At 40.0% G+C, this 18,268-nt stretch overlaps 2 protein-coding genes across 9 annotated transcripts in view; both read left to right on the top strand.

Annotated features, from left to right (window-relative positions):
* WWC3 (WWC family member 3) overlaps nucleotides 1-12,034 on the top strand; it is a 102,468-nt gene extending 90,434 nt beyond the window's left edge. For 2 of the 7 annotated variants that reach the window (XM_074606728.1, XM_074606775.1), the window contains exons 16-23: nucleotides 730-897; nucleotides 1,558-1,709; nucleotides 3,568-3,727; nucleotides 4,901-5,065; nucleotides 6,369-6,461; nucleotides 7,494-7,724; nucleotides 8,448-8,575; nucleotides 11,818-12,034. In XM_074606728.1, coding sequence (XP_074462829.1) covers nucleotides 730-897; nucleotides 1,558-1,709; nucleotides 3,568-3,727; nucleotides 4,901-5,065; nucleotides 6,369-6,461; nucleotides 7,494-7,724; nucleotides 8,448-8,575; nucleotides 11,818-11,884 — 1,164 coding nt within the window. In that variant the 3' untranslated portion in view covers nucleotides 11,885-12,034. Of the gene's footprint in view, nucleotides 1-729; nucleotides 898-1,545; nucleotides 1,710-3,567; nucleotides 3,728-4,900; nucleotides 5,066-6,368; nucleotides 6,462-7,493; nucleotides 7,725-8,447; nucleotides 8,576-11,817 lie in introns of all 7 variants that reach the window. The other 5 variants (XM_074606784.1, XM_074606757.1, XM_074606767.1 and 2 more) reach the window with 3 other exon arrangements.
* A 2,925-nt stretch (nucleotides 12,035-14,959) lies between these two features.
* CLCN4 (chloride voltage-gated channel 4) overlaps nucleotides 14,960-18,268 on the top strand; it is a 49,970-nt gene continuing 46,661 nt past the window's right edge. Inside the window, exon 1 of one of the 2 annotated variants that reach the window (XM_074606703.1) lies at nucleotides 14,960-15,091. In XM_074606703.1, coding sequence (XP_074462804.1) covers nucleotides 15,088-15,091 — 4 coding nt within the window. In that variant the 5' untranslated portion in view covers nucleotides 14,960-15,087. Of the gene's footprint in view, nucleotides 15,092-17,899; nucleotides 17,979-18,268 lie in introns of those variants that run through there. The other variant, XM_074606714.1, reaches the window with a different exon arrangement.

Here is an 18,268-nt window from a genome sequence, read left to right as displayed (position 1 = left end):
GGATAGTTAATATAAAATCATAGCTAGGTCTAGCTAGTGAACTGATTTAAAAATAAAATAAAATAAAAACAACACAAAACAAACAGCATGGATTTGCTCACAGCTCTTTTTCATTTAGTCAACACCACTCAAATTTCTTACACAAACACTGGCTGATGGAGTAGGGCTACTTAAAAGTGGGGAATACTTTTAGTGAGAAGCCTTCATTAAACCTGTTTACACCTGAATCTGGGAGATGCGAGGATGGCTTGGAAAGTGGAAAAATGGCTTAATGACTCGTTTGACTAACTTAGGATATAAATAGGCAGATTCGGAAGATGCCTCTGAGGACCAGAGAATGGAAAGGTATCTCAGAATATAGTTCTTTCAAAAGAAAACAGATTAAAGTAATAAAAATAAGATATGTAATTGATAGAATTTTTAAATAAAAATATTAAGAGCTGTCAACTGTAACAATCATATCTACATCAGTCATAGAAATTTTATTTTTCAACTTAAGAAAATAGAGTATCTACTCTGATCCTTTCTGGTAGTAAGCAAGAGGCTAGAAATTCAGTATCTTAGACATCGTAACACAAAAGAACAAAACCATCTCTTTCTAAGAGGCACTATTAGTATTTGATAAAGTTGGGCTTTTACTTATAAGTAAAATACTCTTCAAATGAGAATATATCTGTCCTGCTGTGTATATTTATCTTATTGTGGTCAGTGCTTTTTTTTTGTTTACAGGGCATTGCTCAGATAAACCTGACTGATGCAGAGAGTTCTGGTGAGATGCAGCTTCACTGGTACTCTGTTCAGATCTTCACTGGTTCTGACCCCCAGAGAGCAAAGAACAAAAACCAGTGTGAAGAAAGTGTTCCCCGGTCTTCTGGAAATGTAACTACAGTTAAAACAGTATGTCTCTGAAAAAGTGATTTGTTTATTTTATTTGACCTGCTGGGTGGTTGGTTGTGATCTTATCTGAGGTGCAGTTTGTTTTCAAAGTGCACGGAAGGTGATACCTTAATTTAGCTCTTGTGGCAAGAACTGGAATTTAAAAGAATAATTAAAAGCTAGATCATATCTGGACAGGTACTTGAAATAGTACTGTGCGTATGTTTGTGTGCATACTTCCTAGTCCAACTAATTAAAACTCATTACGAATTTCTGCCACCACACTGCAAGAGGCTGTCGAGAAAGGTTGTACGATTTCTATCCTTGAAGATTTTTAAGCCCTTGTCTGGGCCCTGAGCAGCCTGATGTGGCTATGAAGCTGTCCCTGCTTTGAGCGGGACATCGAACTAGGTGACCTTCAGAGGTCTTTTCTGACCTAACTTGCTGGGTGATGCTCCATGGTGAGATAAAGTCTGACCGGTTTCTGTGAGAAGTTGCCTTCATGGAACACGACGTACTTTTTGGTCATATTAATATTCAGGGCAGATGGTTTGGTTTGGTTTGTTTTTTTTTAAAGGAACATGCAATGGCTATATTTTTATTTTATTTTCTCTGAATAATATACATTAAATACAGTGGCTTGTTCAAATGGTTTTATTTGAAGTCTAGTTTACCTTTCAGGATGCAGTGACGGCCCTGTTAGCTAGGACCACCGCCCAGCTGGAAGCAGTTGAGAGAGAATTGGCAGAAGAGAGAGTGAAACTGGAGTACACAGAGGAGGAAATCCTGGAGATGGAAAGAAAGGAAGATCAAGCAGAAGCCATATCAGAAAGGTACAAATAGTAGTTTAAATACCTCGTCAAACAGCTGAATGATATTTACACCACTGGTATGGTCTGAAATACAGCTGGAGAAACGGCAGGTCCTTATTCTGGGGTCTGCTCCCTGTTAGTGTTAAAAATATAAAATTTTGCTATTATGTGATGATGTGCAAACAGGAAAAAACCTTATTTGAATAGCTGGTTAAGTTTAGAGGACTTGGAATGTAGGGAGTGGCAAAAAACATTATATCAAATAGAAAGTTTGCTAAGGAGATGACTAATGGGTTTGTAACAGCACTGTACTAAAAAAAATAATAATTTTGTGTTGACATGGGAATTATCAAATAAAGATACGCATTGCAGTGCTTATGGAGTGAACATGCATGCTGCATGCGTGCAGCTCTTACTATCTCAAGGTTTGTTACAGTGTTATTTCATCATTAATAATACTCCTAGTTTGTTACATGAGTTGCATTTTTTCCTCTTCACAGAATCATAGAATATCAGGTTGGAAGGGACCTCTGGATCATCTGGTCCAACCTCTCTTGGAAAAAGCATGGTCTAGACAAGATGGGCCAGCACCCTGTCCAGCCAAATCTTAAAATTGTCCAATGTTGGGGTATACACCACTTCCCTGGGGAGATTATTCCAATGGCTGGTTCTTCGCATTGTGAAAAATTTTCCTCCTGCATCCAGTTGGAATCTCCTCAGAATTAACTTGTACCCATCACTCCTTGTCTTTTTCATGTGACTCCTTGTAAAAAGGGAGTCTCCATCTTCTTTGTAGCCACCCTTTAAATACTGGAACATGGTGATAAGGTCTCCCCTAAGCCTTCTTTTCTCAAGGCTGGACAAGCCCAGTTCTCTCAGCCTTTCCTCATATGATAGGCTTCACAGTCCTTTGATCACCTTGGTGGCCCTTCTCTGGACCCTCTCCAGCCTGTCCACATCTTTTGTGTATAGCGGGGACCAAAACTGAACACAGCATTCCAGGTGTGGCCTGACAAGCATTGAGTAGAGTGGGATAATGACTTCTTTGTCTCTGCTGGTGATGCCCTTGTTGATGCAACCCAGCATCCTGTTGGCTGTCTTTGCCGCAGCAGCACACTGTTGGCTCATATTGAGCTTGTTGTCTACCAGGACCCTCAGGTCCCTTTCCACAGAGCTGCTCCCCAGCTGGGTAGATCCCAGCCTGTGCTGCACTCCTGGATTACGTTTTCCCAGGGGCAAGACCATATGCTTATCCTTGTTGGACTTCATAAGGTTCTTGTAAGCCCACTCTTCCAGCCTATCCAGGTCTTCCTGCAGGGTGGGTCTCCCTTCTGAAGTGTCCATTTCCCCAGTCAGTTTGGTGTCATCTGCAAACTTCGTCAGGGTACACTTGATCCCATCATCCAGATCACTTATGAAGATATTAAACAGCGTTGGGCCTAGGATCGATCCCTTATGGACCCCACTTGTGACAGGTTGCCAGTTTGAAAAGGAGCTATTTACCACCACCCTCTGGGTGGGGCCTGTCAGCCAGTTCCCCACCCACCCCACAGACCACTTGTCTAGACCGTAACGCATCAGGTTTTGTTACTGTTTTCTTAGTATAGTTATAAATACTAGAACATATGCTTTAAGAAAATTAGGGAAGGTGATTTTTTTATTACTTTTTTTTTTTGTGTGTGAAATGTATTTGTTTGTCTGTGCATCTGCAGAAATGCAAGTGGGATATGTTCTCCCTTTCAAAATTCTGGGTTTTTTATTGGAGAAATAGTAATCTAAAATGACATGCTGACCTGAATAATGAAATATATAAATGTGACGCATAATTGCATGAGGTTTTTTTAATACCTACAAAATTTTTGTGATGTTCTGCCTTTAGGAGTTGGCAAGCAGAATCTGTTGACAGTGGATGCAGTAATTGTACCCAGACTAGTCCTCCTTATCCAGAGCCATTTTGCAGGGATTCGTTAGCTGGACATGTGTTTGCAGCTCAAGCAGGCCAGTACAGTTCTGGAAAAATGCAGCCTCCACCACTAAAGGTAATGAGAGAAGAAACTGCCATGCTGCCTGGTGCGCACACAGTGTGCTACTGGTGCTCCTTGAGTTTGAGTCTGAATGGGTCAGGAGAGAAAAGAATCAGAAATGCCATTAACAACCCTTTGTGAGCACTGCCTTTGTGACAGCAGCCTGCCTTTTGAGTTGTTAAAAATACCCTCTTTAGGGCTGGGTGTTTTGGTTGCGTGCTAGTTATTTCTGGACAGAATTAGTTTTTCTTACATCAAGAGGGAAGCTGTTTTTACTGTGGCCTTTATCTAATATGTAAATATGCACTCGTGTCAATGTCTGTGTTGACCTGAAATTGTAACAGAGATGATCATGATCAAATTCCAGTGCTCTTAGAAATAAGAATTTTTGAAGGAATTGTAAAGAAAGAAGCTTAATGTTTTAAGACTGGCGTTGCTGTTTCAGTGATACAATAAATATAGCTGAAATTTTCAGAACAATTGTGCTGAAACTGATATTTAAAATCTTTTGTATTCAAGATATGAGACATTGAAAATAATCCTGAACAACCTGAAAATCAGCACGCTTCCATTGAAGTAGAGGAACATAAGCCGTTTGTGTGCCTTTAGGGAAGATCATACCTCCTATTGAGGAGTGAGTTCTCTTAAAGTTCAGAAGCTTTGCTAGAGTAGCATCTGTTTTCTGTATTTCTGGATATTTCAGTGTTTGTGTATAATTTTTAACAGTCTTTCAGTTCCCTTTTGTTGAGTTTCTTCTCTTCATTTGACTTCCTCTGGTTTTAAGGTGGTTGCTTGCTTCAGAGTCACCTTGCTTATTGAAAGGTGACTCAGTTTTCTGCTGTTGAGGCTGGAGATCAGGTGGTAGCTTGGTTAATGCCCAATTGCCAATGCTGAATGCAGTCTTTGTGCTCTGCAGCTATGATTCACCTTATAACTGCATCTCATAATTGTTACTGTTCCAGCAAAGGCTTCTGAAAGGTAATATAATTTCGAATGACCTAGATTTAAAACTTTTTCACAAAGGGAGGCGATTCATCTTCTGTTCTCAGTGCTCATTAAAACTTGAACCTAGCTAGCAGGGCAAATTGTTTACTTTTGGTATTGTTGAAATATCTGATTGTTTTTGGTGAGAAAGAGAAAATAAGGAAAAACTTAAAAAAAAAAAAAAATCCTTTATTGAAATTTTAGGTGGATAAGGAAACTAACACTGAGGATCTGTTTCCTGAAGAAGTTGCTATTCTTCCAAAAGAGAGAACTAGCCGCAGGCCACGGGGTTCTGCTTTTGTTCGCAGTAGCACCATTGTTCGTTCCCAGACCTTCTCGCCTGGAGCACGAAGTCAATATGTTTGCAGAGTGAGTAAGCCTTAAAAATAAAGGGGAGGGGGTGGTGCTCCACACAAGTATTTTGTACATTTTTTAATAATTTCTTCTTAAGACTTTATTAAATTTATAAGAAACAAATACTACTTTTTAATACTAATGAATAATCTTTCATTGATTTTTAATATTGCAGTGGGGAAGAAGTCCCCTGGTCCTTTTTTAATACTTTAAACCCAAATTTATTTCATTTAAAATTTACAAATCTATGACAAATTAGATATTGAGCTCTTTTCCCTGGCAACCTTAGATGTTAGGCAACCAAGGTGATTGATTTTACAGAGGTACAATGCTGTTTAATGAGGTGTATAAACACCTTAAAAGCCATGTTTAATTTTCAGGACCCTAAAAGTTTGGGAATCACAAAATGATTCTTGATGACTCTGGTGGCTGCCATGAATGTCAGTCATAGGATGCCTGTTACAGTGAGACCTGGGATTCCTGGCTGCACCGGTGCAAGTAATTGAGGACTGGCACAACAGTTTTCAAGCTCATGTTAGGTGGTTGCTGTGTTCAACAGCAAAAGTCTTACAAGCGGTTGGCTCATAGTTTTGCGCATCAGTACATGGGTATTGATTTTGCAATATTGTTGGAATGCACGTAGCTTTAATTGTGCTCTTTCATAAGCTTTTGAGAGCTTGAGTTTGAAAATGCAGGAATGATTTTTAACTTCTGTGCTTTTTCCGAAGCTAAGGATTTTCTGGTTTTTGCTCTCTTACTTACATTGCACGCAGTGCATCTGTGGACCGCTGCAAATTCTTTAGTTTGATTTCTGGATTCTATATCTGTTTGTGATATAGGGAATGTGAGTAAAACACACTCATGCACCAAAACAAAGATAGTGCAAAAAGGAAAAGATTGTTAAACACCCACACTTAATCTGCACTTACTTAAAGTCAGAGTGGGGGAAAAAAGTGGGAGGCTGTATTGTTTGTGCCCGTGACAGCAAATGCTTTAGGAAGAAATATGATTGCCTTTAGCTCCCCTTTCCCCCTTTTTGAGGTTACATTTTATTTGATTTTTAGTAGAATGCTTGATGAAGCTTACCAGTAAAACATTGATGATTTTGAAGTTTTCTTGAATTATTGTAACTATACAGGATGAGCACTATTATATATAAATATTTATAAATGACTAAAGCTGAAAAAAACAGTTGCTTAAAACAAGACAATTTCCATCTACTTCTAAAAATAAATTTCAAAAGCAGAAAAAATTTCCAGATTTCTTAATGTAGATGACCTTGTAAGCAATCTGTGTTTTCATTATCTTTTCTAATCAGCTGTATCGCAGTGACAGCGACAGTTCAACCCTGCCAAGGAAGTCCCCTTTCATCCGGAATACGTTGGAGAGGCGTACTCTACGGTATAAGCAGGTATGCCTAGGAAACTGATTGTTACTTTTCACTAAGGTGGTAGAATGCTGGTACTTTTATACCTAAGCTGTAGATGACTACTGGTACGTTCTGATGTTTCTAGGAGACGTATGAGGCTTCTGTAATGTGTGTGGGGGTTGGTGGTGTGCGTGCATGTTTTGGGTGTGGTTTGGGTTTTTTAAGCAAAAAGGTAGACATAGAGAAGTGAAACATAGTTGTGAAGAATTATTGAGGAGGAAAAAAAAAAGCGTGGCAGACAAGAATTAGTTTAATGGGGACTGAATTCATAATGATTTAGATGTAGACTTTGTTTTTAAAATCTAGTTTATGATGCAGGGTGCAGGCCTAGAGAAATGTGTGTGAATGTGACAGTAAAACATTGAGCTCCCCTCCTGCGCAGCCTGGCAGACTGTAGTATTTGAGGCCCAGGTGTTCAGAAATTAATAGGTTAAGCTTTCCTTTCTCCCTCGTGCCACCCTGCACTCTGCAGAAGAAGTAGGCAAAGAAGGGCAGGTAAGGTGGTAATGCCTTGTGTATAAATGGCATATGGCTTAGCGCAGTCAGCAGAAGTTAATTTAGTGCTGGTGTAGGCAAGTAGACAGCCATGCCTCCCATTTTGATTCAGAATGCATCTTAAACCCAATACTGAATAAAGCCCTTTAAGGGGAATCTTACTCAGTAGAGTATTTCCTGATGTCATGACTCAGTTATGAGTTTTTCACACTGCATCACTTTTATTATCATCCTAAGATAAAAGTTTGGTCCATAAACTTAAATTAGTTAAATATTTATAAGCCAAAATGAGGCAGTAGAAAGCATTAATTAAGAGGTTTAGTATGGTGTGGAAAACCCCTACAGCCAGTTAGCTTTTTCACTGTGGGTTATAAATAATCTCTCCAAAACTTTGTGTCAAGAAAAACTTTGTGTATGAAGTAAGTATAGAAAATGTATGCTTCTATATAGCTAAAATAGGCCAGTATACCATGTTGAGAGTAATACGTTTTGCATTTTATTTGAATCCTAATAACTCAGCAGTCCTGCAGATCATCTTTGGCTGAGCTTATGGCAAGGACGTCCTTAGACCTGGAGCTGGATCTCCAGGCATCCAGAACTAGACAGAGACAGCTGAATGAGGAGATATGTGTTTTAAGAGAGTTGAGACAGCGCCTGGAAGATGCCCAACTCAGAGGGCAGACAGATCTACCCCACTGGGTCCTTCGGGATGAGCGATTCCGGAACTTGTTGAAGGAAGCAGAGAGGCAGGTATGGTAATATGAGATGAGGGCTCAACATGTTCAGAAACTTACGGTTTCAAAATTTCTTGATTGCCACAAGATGTTATAAAGAGCTGTTTTTACAGAACTTCAAACAACGAATGTTGTTTCTATGTTCTTGAAGTTAGCACAATAAAAATGATTGCATTGACTGTTACCAAACTTTGTATTTATTTGAAGACAATTACTGGACAATGGCACTATTTGTCAGTGGCAATTTTCGGTTTGGGGTTTTTTTGTGTTTTCATTTGCATTTTTTTTTAGATATTTATTATTTTAACTTTAATGGTTTCCTTATTTTTGATCTTTGAAAGAAATTTTGCTGATTTGATATTTCATTTTTTATGAGTATTTGGAATGTCCCCTAAGCGTATGATTTTTTTTTTTCCTTTTCTTAGAGAAAGAAATTATAGGCAAAAAGTGGGAAAAACTGCACAACAAACAAAATTGCCATTGGATTATCTGAGATGAAGAGTGAGCCTAAATTTATTTTAAGGTCTTGTTTGACAGATCTGTGTGCAGTAAATTTCATGAATTTAATACAATATAATACTGTCAGTCTTTGGAATTTGTAGTTCTTAGATGATCAGCTGTTTCAGACAATGTACTGTGTGCTTTCTTTACTGTGATGAGTGGAAAAAAAAATCCATTATTTTAACTTGTGTTTTATTTATTCACGTGACCATTTCAAGCATTATATTCTTGTTTTCAGACCAGACAGACCAAATTTGAACATCATCAAGAGCAAGCAGCTGAAAAGATGCTAAAGAAAGCATCAAAAGAAATATACCAGTTGCGTGGGCAAAATCAGAAGGAGCCTATTCAGGTGCAGACTTTTAGGTAAGTGGTAACGTGTACTGCAGTAGCATAGCATAGCAACAGTGCATTAGAGAGATTAAAGCTCTCTGAAGCATTTAGCTTCAATTCTGTGTGGCTTCTATGTAGTCAGTAATTTTAAACTGATTATTATTTAACTATATTGATTTGGACACAAGAGTTTCCTTTGAATTATTTGTAGTGCAAAGAGCCAAAGCAAAGGTAAAATTGCAGTTTTACAATTCCAAAACACATGAAATTTTAAAAAAAAAAAAAGTCTTCAAGTGCAATCTTAGCTTACATGATTCATCTTAGTCTAGTCACTATTAAGTTCCAATGATTTGTCAGTTTTTCAGTGCAAGCCTGTGGGCATAAATAGAATCATAGAATCGTAGAATTGTTAGGGTTGGAAGGGACCTTAAAGATCATCTCGTTCCAGCCCCCCTCCCATGGGCAGGGACGTTTCCCACTAGATGAGGTTGCTCAGAGCCCCATCCAGCCTGGCCTTAAAAACTTCCAGGGATGGGGCTTCCACCACCTCTCTGGGCAACCTGTTCCAGTGTCTTACCACCCTCATGGTGAAGAACTTCTTCCTCACGTCCAGTCTGAATCGTCCTATCTCTAGTTTTAATCCATTCCCTCTAGTCCTACCATTACCTGACATCCTAAGAAGTCCCTCACCAGCTTTCTTGTAGGCCCCCTTAAGGTAGGCCACTATAAGGTCTCCTCGGAGCCTTCTTTTCTCCAGACTGAACAACCCCAGCTCTCTCAGTCTGTCCTCATAGGAGAGATGCTCCAGCCCTCTGATCATCCTCGTGGCCCTTGTCTGGACACATTCCAGCAAGTCCATATCTCTCTTGTAGTGGGGGCTCCAGAATTGGACACGGTACTGCAGGTGGGGTCTCATAAGAGTGGAGTAGAGGGGGAGAATCACCTCCCTTGACCTACTGGCCACGCTTCTCCTGATGCAGCCCAGGATGTGGTTGGCTTTCTGGGCTGCTGGTGCACACTGATGGCTCATGTTGAGCCTCTCGTCCACCAGCACCCCCAAGTCCTTTTCTTCAGGGCTGCTCTCAAGCCATTCACTGCCCAGCCTATATCGGTGCTTGGGATTGCCCCGACCCAGATGGAGGACCTTGCACTTGGTCTTGTTGAACTTCATGAGGCTGGCATGGGCCCACCTCTCCAGCCTGTCAAGGTCCCTCTGGATGGCATCCCATCCCTCCAGCATGTCAGCCGCCCCACACAGCTTGGTGTTGTCGTCAAACTTGCTGAGGGTGCTCTCTATGCCACTGTCCATGTTGCTGATGAAGATGTTAAACAAGACCGGTCCCAGTACTGATCCTTGAGGGTCTCCACTTGTACATGGACCCATTGACAGCCACTCTTTGGGTGCGGCCGTCAAGCCAGTTCTTTATCCACTGAATTGTCAGTCCATCAAACCCATATTTTATCAGCTTGGAGACCAGGATGCCATGCGGGGCAGTGTCGAAGGCTTTGCACAGGGCCAGGTAAATGATGTCATTTGCCCGCCCTTTGTCTATTGATGTTGTGACCTTCTCATAGAAGGCCACCAGGTTTGTCTGGCAGGATTTGCCCTTGGTGAAGCCGTGTTGATTGTACCCAATCACCTCTTCGTTATTCTTCTGCCTCAGCAGTGCCTCCAGGAGTATCTGCTTCATAATCTTACTATAGGCACGGAGGTGAGACTGACTGGCCTGTAATTCCCTGGTTCCTCCTTCTTTCCCTTTTTGAAAATGGGGATTACGTTTCCCCTTTTCCAGTCAGTGGGAACTTCACCAGACTGCCATGACTTTTGGAATATAATAGAGAGCGGTTTAGCAACGTCATCCGCCAGTTCCTTCAGTACCCCTGGGTGTATCCCATCGGGTCCCATGGACTTGTTCGCTTTCAGGTTCATCAGATGGTCACAAACCTGATCTTCACTTATGATGGGCAGTTCTTTCCAACCCCTGTCTTCTGTGACTCCGGGAGTGTGGCTGGAGCCCTTGCCAGTGAAGACTGAGGAGAAGAAGTCGTTGAAAACCTCGGCCTTCTCCATACCACTTCTCACCAGCTCCCCTGTTTCCTTTCTGAGGGGGCCCACACCCTCCCTAGTCGTCTTCTTACCGTTAATGTACCTATAGAAATTTTTGTTGTTCCCTTGATCTCCTTGGCAGCTTGTTTAATGTAATACATGTGTATTACTAGTAGCACTCTCTGACAAAAAGTTACTCAATAATATTCCAGCTCTCTCTCTCAAGAAGCCGTTTCTTTGGGCTTTTTTTTTCCTATTTCGTCTGTGTTCACACGGGTTCGCATGTCCTCTCTTAGCTTTATTTTTTTTTTTCTGACAGTTTATTTTGTGTTCAAGTGGCATTGATAAAAAAAAAAAGTGCATTTCACAGGAACACTTTATTACTTCACCATTAAAATTTTTGTAATTTTTATTGAGAGAGTAACGTTAAGAGTAAGAAAACCTTAGTGCAGCAGTGGAGGACAATTCAGCTACAATGTTACGTTATACTGTTTCATCCAGCAGTTAGATTGTTAGAACTCTTTTGCAGGGAATACTTAAATGAAATAGAAAAGCTCTCTGTCCTTTAATGTAATTTTTTTGCTTGAATTATATTGGAAAGGTCTTTCTCACAGAGGTGGGGAGGAAAGGAAATTTTAGGGATGTGTTTACATCTTACGTTTCTGGTAGTGAGAGAGGGATTTTTATGCTTTGTCTACTGAGATATAAAAAGATACAGGGAATTGAATGAAATGAGATGGAGAAATTGAGCAAGAGTTGTCTTCCTTGTTTAAATTCTTGCCCTTTATATGCACACATCCATTTCTCATGATACTTTCTTTACAGCATGTACTGTTTGCTCAAGAACGAAGCAAAAAGATGACTCTGAATGCCATCTTTTTATTTTTTCCTTTTGTTATAGGCAATAAATGTACAAGGGTGAGCTTTGCATTACAGAGGGGCCTATGCGGGGCTTGTCCTTGTGAAACCTTCTCATGGTCAGCTATGACTGATGTTCAATGAGTTGTAAATTTTCAAAAATAGTAATTGTGTTCAACGGAATGTTGCCAAAAGTCTACAGTGAGGTTTAATAGTTTTTGTAAGTTTCTTGTACTCAAATAAACCATTGGTTCAGTATGTAAGTAACAAAGAACTAACCACTAACCAGAGTAAAGAAACCATGTTCTTGGGGAAAACAAATATAGGCATATATTTGATTGACTTCCTTTTTATCTTGTTTTGATCACAGAGAGAAGATAGCTTTTTTTACAAGACCAAGGATTAACATACCTCCTCTGCCAGCTGATGATGTATGACATGTTGCATTGTAAACATGAAGTATTTATCGCTTTTATTTTAATGAAGTTATTAGATTAGCCAAGTTTCTTTAAAAAAAAAATTGTGCAAAAGCTAATATACACGTTTTGTAAAAAATAAAAAAAGTAAAAAAAGTAAAAGTAAACAAAAACATATATATAAATATATATACATATATATATTTTATAATAGCGACTGCAACAAGGCTTGGTTTTTCCTTGTTGTGAAACTGACATCTCTGAAGACAACTTATTTTATAAAAGATCGACTATCCTGTTAAGAGCGTGTACAGTTTTTATGCTGTTTTATTTGACTTAAAGGCTGGAAGACAGAAACAAAGTGAGTTCAGGCAAATTCACTGTAGTGTAATTTATTTATAGTGCCTTTTTTCCTTGAAGGAAAATACCTACTTTAAGATGTATTTTAAGACTGAAATTTTGTTCTTCAGTATTTGTCATACAGTAGAATGGAACCATTGAGCTGGTTTTGTTTCTGATACCTGAAATGAAAATACTGTGTTCTAAAATTGTCACTTTTTTCAGCTTTATTATCTGTAGCTTATTATGTACATTGTATCCCTTAGCACTGTCTGTGTTATAGCAAAATATTATCACCTGCAATGTGTTTAACACTGATTAGAAGTGATGTTAAACATTGCAGAATTCATTTGCATGTTCTTACTGTGCACTAATAGATTGTTTTCATTTCAGTTGTGTCGAAAGTATCTTTATATTCTTAACTAGATTCTCAGTTTAAACGGAGGAAGGAAAAGGGTGACAGGTCTTTGTTTTGCTGTTTAATGAAAAGGGAGTTAAAAAAGCAATGTGAGCCAGCTGTGGGGAGAGACCGCTAAGGGAATACTACAGTAATTTCTGCAGTTTTAAAGATTCTGGTCTGATTCAGGAAAGTACGTATGTCCTGATTTCGGAAAGCAGCTGCATTAAGGGAGCTTAAGCACATGTTCATTCTAAAGGGTATGCTTTGAGGTTAATGCATGCAAGTTCTGTTGAGCAGTGACACTTTCCAGGAGGAAGGTGTATAATTCTGGAAGGTACAGCTCACTTGATTGCTAATTGGACCAGCTAAAATCCGGTAAGAAATAATCTTCTTTGTGACCGTTTGTTTTAATGAGACTGTCACCCTAAATTCCCGAGAATGCCAGTTTTGTGTCCTTGCATCCTGCAAGTATGTAAAAATACTTCTTTACTAAGCTACTATAATAGAGTTTCTCATATTTTTTCTAATTATACATTACCTACAAAGAGAGGTGCCCAACACAAGAGGTGCAAATTGCTGGAATCGCCTAGGAGGAAGATCATGCTGTCTCTTAATTGAAGTAAAGGTCAAATTGGCTCCAGATTTTTATACATCAGGAAATCAGAACGACAGCCAAAAGCTAAATGGACTTACCAGAACCAATCAGAATATTTTCAAATATTTTGAAAGTAACCAAGTGTTCTTTGTGAGTTTCAAGAGCTTATACTCTGTTACCTTGACAAAAATCAGGAAAACCTGAAATTGAAACTGAATTGCTTTTACTTTTCCAAGCTGAGGCAAAAAATAGTGGGGGAAAAAGATTATAAACCTAAAACAGTAATCAATGAGGATGACTAACACAGACATTTAATTTTAAAGTCGAATTCCCTGTTTCCTGGTATGGCCTATAATCATTACAGGCATCAAGTGATTCGATCGTATAGCAATATATGTGAAATTAAAGTATATTTAGCATTTATCGTGCTAACCGTCCTGAAATCTGTTTTTGCCAGTAAGCTTCGGTGGGTGTCTGTTGGGTTCCTTGGGCGCAACTAGACATAGGAACTATGCAGTTAAAACCCATATCGTGTAAGAAATTTTTAGTCTTTGGGTAAAAGCCTAGGGACAGCAAGCTTTTCAGTGCTCATTACTTGAAAAGACCAGTTCGTCAGAATATCACGTCTCATTTTCAATGGAGGCCCTTGCATAGTAGCAGGTATCGAAAATTACCATGCAGTGACACCAGAAGTACTTGTTGTATTCTAAGAACAGACAACACCGTGTTCCCATGAGGGTGGTCAGATACTGGAAGAGTTGCCCAGAGGGGTGGAGCTCTTTGTCCATGGAGGTGTTGAGGACTTGACTGGACGTAATCCGGAGTATCCTAGTCACATTAGGCCTGCCTTGAGCAGGAGTTGGGATAGGGACCTCCCTTCCACCCTAAATTGTTCTGTGACTGTATAAAAAGGGGCAATGTCTGGTGGCCTCTCTGTCAGGGGCTTCAGTTGGTGTTTTTAAATAGTGACCGCTGTCGGTGTTTCTTGTGGGTCTGTGACTCTGACTGCTGTAATGAGTTCTGTCGTGATGTGGTAATGAGTTATCATATTCAGTATTCATCTCTCTTGTTTTTGTCACGGTTCTGTATGATTGTGTCATTTTTGTATTATTTGAAAGTATTTCTTCTACAAAATAAAATACTTTGCCATAAACAGAAATAGAGTTTTGTAATATGTCACAGCGTAAGACATTTTTTTGAATGGTTTATATTTGCCACGTTCATGATGCTTTCATAAAGAAATTTTGTATTTTGAATAACACTGTCATTTAGGTGAATGTAATGAATTCTCAAATAAAAGAGAGGAAATGTGTGAGATCGGAGATGCTAGAGAGGTTACACTGAAGAGCTGAAAGGGCTGCAGAGTGTAAGGAATGGCAGGTATGTTCTCCCACGTGCGTACTGCTCACGATAAGCTGACAGCTGTATCAGAGGCTCATAGTTGAATATTCCCAGAATTCATGCGTAGCTCCACTTACAACACGTTGAACTGCCTTTTTTTTCTAACAGAAGTTTGTATTTTGTAGATTTGTATTGGAAGTAAGTTGACTTTATTAGGTCTATAATATCTTATGACTAATGACAGGGTGGAAGTCACTCAAATACAGCTTAACTTTTTCAGCTGAACTTTACTGCTGCTTTCAGAAAGGAAATGTTAAACTTGCATAATTGCAGAAAGGCCATTTCTCAGTTTCTCTCTGCAACCCTGAGCTGCAGGAGCGCAGACAAAATCATAGTACTGACATATGACTCCTGTTTCTGTCCAGTATTTGCAAGGTGTTAAGGGTACGACAGAGTTTAGGTTATTTTTAAACAGTCTGCTAGAAATAGTCATTTGGAATACCAGCCATCTCTGTCTCACTACCATCAGGATCAACAACAAAAGCCATAATGGGTATGTCAGTATGGGTTTTCTGTTATAAAAATGAAGTCTTCTATATATTTCTTGCAGTTCTTCTAAGCATTTTGCAAGACTTAAAGGTAAGTGCTGTATAAAAAGAGTGGGGTTTTGTTTTCTGGGTTTGGGGTTTTTTTTAATTTTTTTTTTAGGAATTGGATGGACTATGTATTTTGTTTTCAGTGGAGGTAAAACTGAAGTTTGAATTTTTAGGGAAGAGGGCACTTTACAGCTTGTTTTGCATATTGTCTCCTTTTTAACTGTAGAGTGATTTATTTTTGAGAGGAGGAAAAATGTATTTACAGGGAGACTTGAGAAACTGCAAGCTAGCAAAAGCAAGAACAGTCTTTTCCAAAACATCATGTGAAGTGTATTTTCTTTTTCCTGAGACCACTCAGTTGACTGAATGTCACTGGAAAAAAACACCAAAGAATAAAGCTGATTTGTTTTTGGAAAGCTGATTTGATTTTGGAATCTGTAAACGTCAGTTAAGTGATTTACGAGCACTTTGGAAAATCTCAGTGTTCTTGGAGTTAAAAGCTTCTTAGGAGCTGTTTTTGGCTGCTTATGATTTCTAACAATCTCTTAAATTTGTACATACAGATCTAGGTTATAGAATCACATTTTCTAATGACGATTAGGTATTCTGTCCCTTTAGTTTGTTTGCAGTTAGACCATCCAACTAAAAATACACATTCAGCAGAGACTCGATGAGCTCAGCTGTTGTGATAGGAAAGAGGAAATTGGGAGCTGAATTTAGAAAAATCTGTCCAGGAAAAAATGGGAGATTGAGACCCTTGTGCTCGTTTGGTTGGTGCACAAAATTACCATTCTGTGTCTAGGACATTGTGCTTGTGTTACAGAGTGTGTCTTGGGGCACAGATGTTCCCAGGTACAGATGTTTGTGTCTGACCAACTAAATGCCGTTTGCCGTTTTCCATATTTCCCTTTCATAAACTGATTAAGGAAAATTGCAGAAAACACTACCAAGAAAAGAAATTAAGTGCTCAGTGTTTGTTTAACTTCCTCCACAGAATTCAATTGGCCTATTAATACTGATTTTAATGGGCGCAAAGGGCAGACGCTGGCGGGAAGTTGGTGCTTCTATCACTTTTCGACACTTCGTTGACATGGTTATAGCAGGCCTGGGGCTGTTGCTCATCTACGAGCGGTGGAGAGCTGCCGTCTGCAGTGCTGTGTGGGAAGGGCGTAGTCAGATCCCTTTTCTGAAGGCACGCTGCTTCATCCAGAAAGGTGGCGGGGGGGGGGGAACTTCAGGTGAAGCAAGCTAAGTGTTCAAATTTTATGAGAAAGTCCCAAATCTGTGACTTCTGTATGGGGAGTCCATATGGGAAATAAGGAGTACAGGGACTTTGTCTTCAGCTTACAGACAACATCTGGAGGAGTCGAGCAGCCATTCTGAAAAAAGGTTTTGTACACCCTGCATGAACTGGGTTGCTTTGCTGGGCTGGGCTGCCTGCTCGGCTCATCCATAAATACCCGCTCAAACACACTGGGACAAAAAGGTCTTCCAGAACGGAGTTCCTCAACTCATTTCAAGTGAGTGGAAGTCATGCGTGCGCCTTCAGTCACCTGTGGATTTTTTCATGGGTGATTGTGCAAGATCTGCCTCTACCTAGCTGTTGCATCTGCTTGGTAATGCAGAGCACAGCCCTGGATACCCTCAAGGGTAAAACCCGTCTGCACAATATTCAAATACGGGAAAATGAGTGGTAAGGTGAATGTCCTGAAACAAAACGCATTGCACGTGTACAAACATGTACACGATCTTCACAAAGAACAGTTACAGCCTCTGCCTTGTGGAATTAATCCTGGTGGCTCATACAAAATTTCCACAATCGGAACTTTTGAAATTATTATTTTGTTGTAGAACTCAAAATACGTTGTAGAGTACAATAAAATTCTAAGGAAAAAAAAAAAACCTTCCAAAAAAATAAAACCAAAATCCCCCCCCATAATATATTTCTGAGACGTAATACTCAGTTAACCAGAGTGTGAAAGTCAGGGTAATTGTTTGGTTTCTTGGGTTTGGGGGTTTTGGTGTGGGTTTGTTTTTTTTTTCTAAATAAATCTTTTAGGATGTTCTTGTTTTTAAATATTTGATGGGAAAACTTAAGCAGAAGTTTTGAAAAGGAAAGGTAGGCTGGCATATAGGAGAGGATCTTTCAAACAGTGACAGTCGCATTGAAAAGGCGTAAGGCTGCAAGTGGAGGGAGGGATGGAGGGAGGGATGGATGGGGAGAATGAAGAAGGGAAGGTAACAGGGGTGTAACCTGTGAGGTGAGCTTGCAAAGCTGGAACGTGACACAGAAGATGGAGGGAAGTCAGTCTGGATAAGCTTGAAATGGAGCACCAGGAGAAGGAAAAATGCAAGGGATGGTGAAATTGTGGTTTGTCTCATTTCCAAGCTGCTGTGATTACGCACTTCATAGAGATGAGAGAAAGTAAGACACTGGGGCGTTGCTGCAGAGTCAAGAGGAATACTTCTTGGTTTGCAGGCAGCATACTTACTATGCTTTTTCCTCGTGAAAAATGGCATCGTTATCGCTGTTGCAAAAAAAAAAAATACATCCACAAACCCTTTTAAAAATAATTAGCTCAGGTTGGGGGGGCAGGGAGGGAGGAAAGCAGCGTATGTTCTAATGGTGACCGACTAGGTAGGGCAGGGTAAAGCAGCTTGCAGTTTAATCCTGTGGGATTACAGACTGGTCCGTCTCCTATCAGATATCCTATAGATGGAGGATGCAGTCACATGATTGTTACCGCTTCCTCCCCATGACATCACTTGCTTTTGCAGCCATACCACCCAAGAGAGGATGCTATTAAAATCCTTGGGACTGGGCTAAATGATGTTGCGTTGCAGGTAAGCCACGTAATTCTTCAGAAAAATTGATTTTTGCCAGTTGCTCTCGTGCTGCCGTCCTCCAGCCCCACCAGCTCCGCCGGGCAGAGCGTCCGCTGGAAAAGAAAGCGGCAGGGTTTCCCTGCAAGCCAGAGGGTTTGCAGGTGCAGAGGCTGCCTGCCGGCTCCGCGCTGATCCGCCGGCTGACATCCCCGGTAGAAAGGCTGCCAGATGGAGCTTTTCAGCTGAAGAAGGCCCTTTTGTCCCTGCGTTTTGCTACAGCTCCTTCGGGTGTCTGCTGAATTCTGTAT

This window comes from Larus michahellis, chromosome 1 (assembly GCF_964199755.1).
Source record: "Larus michahellis chromosome 1, bLarMic1.1, whole genome shotgun sequence".
Lineage (NCBI taxonomy): Eukaryota > Metazoa > Chordata > Aves > Charadriiformes > Laridae > Larus > Larus michahellis.
The sequence above is the reverse complement of the archived record's forward strand: the minus strand, read 5'-3'. Positions and strand labels throughout refer to the sequence as shown.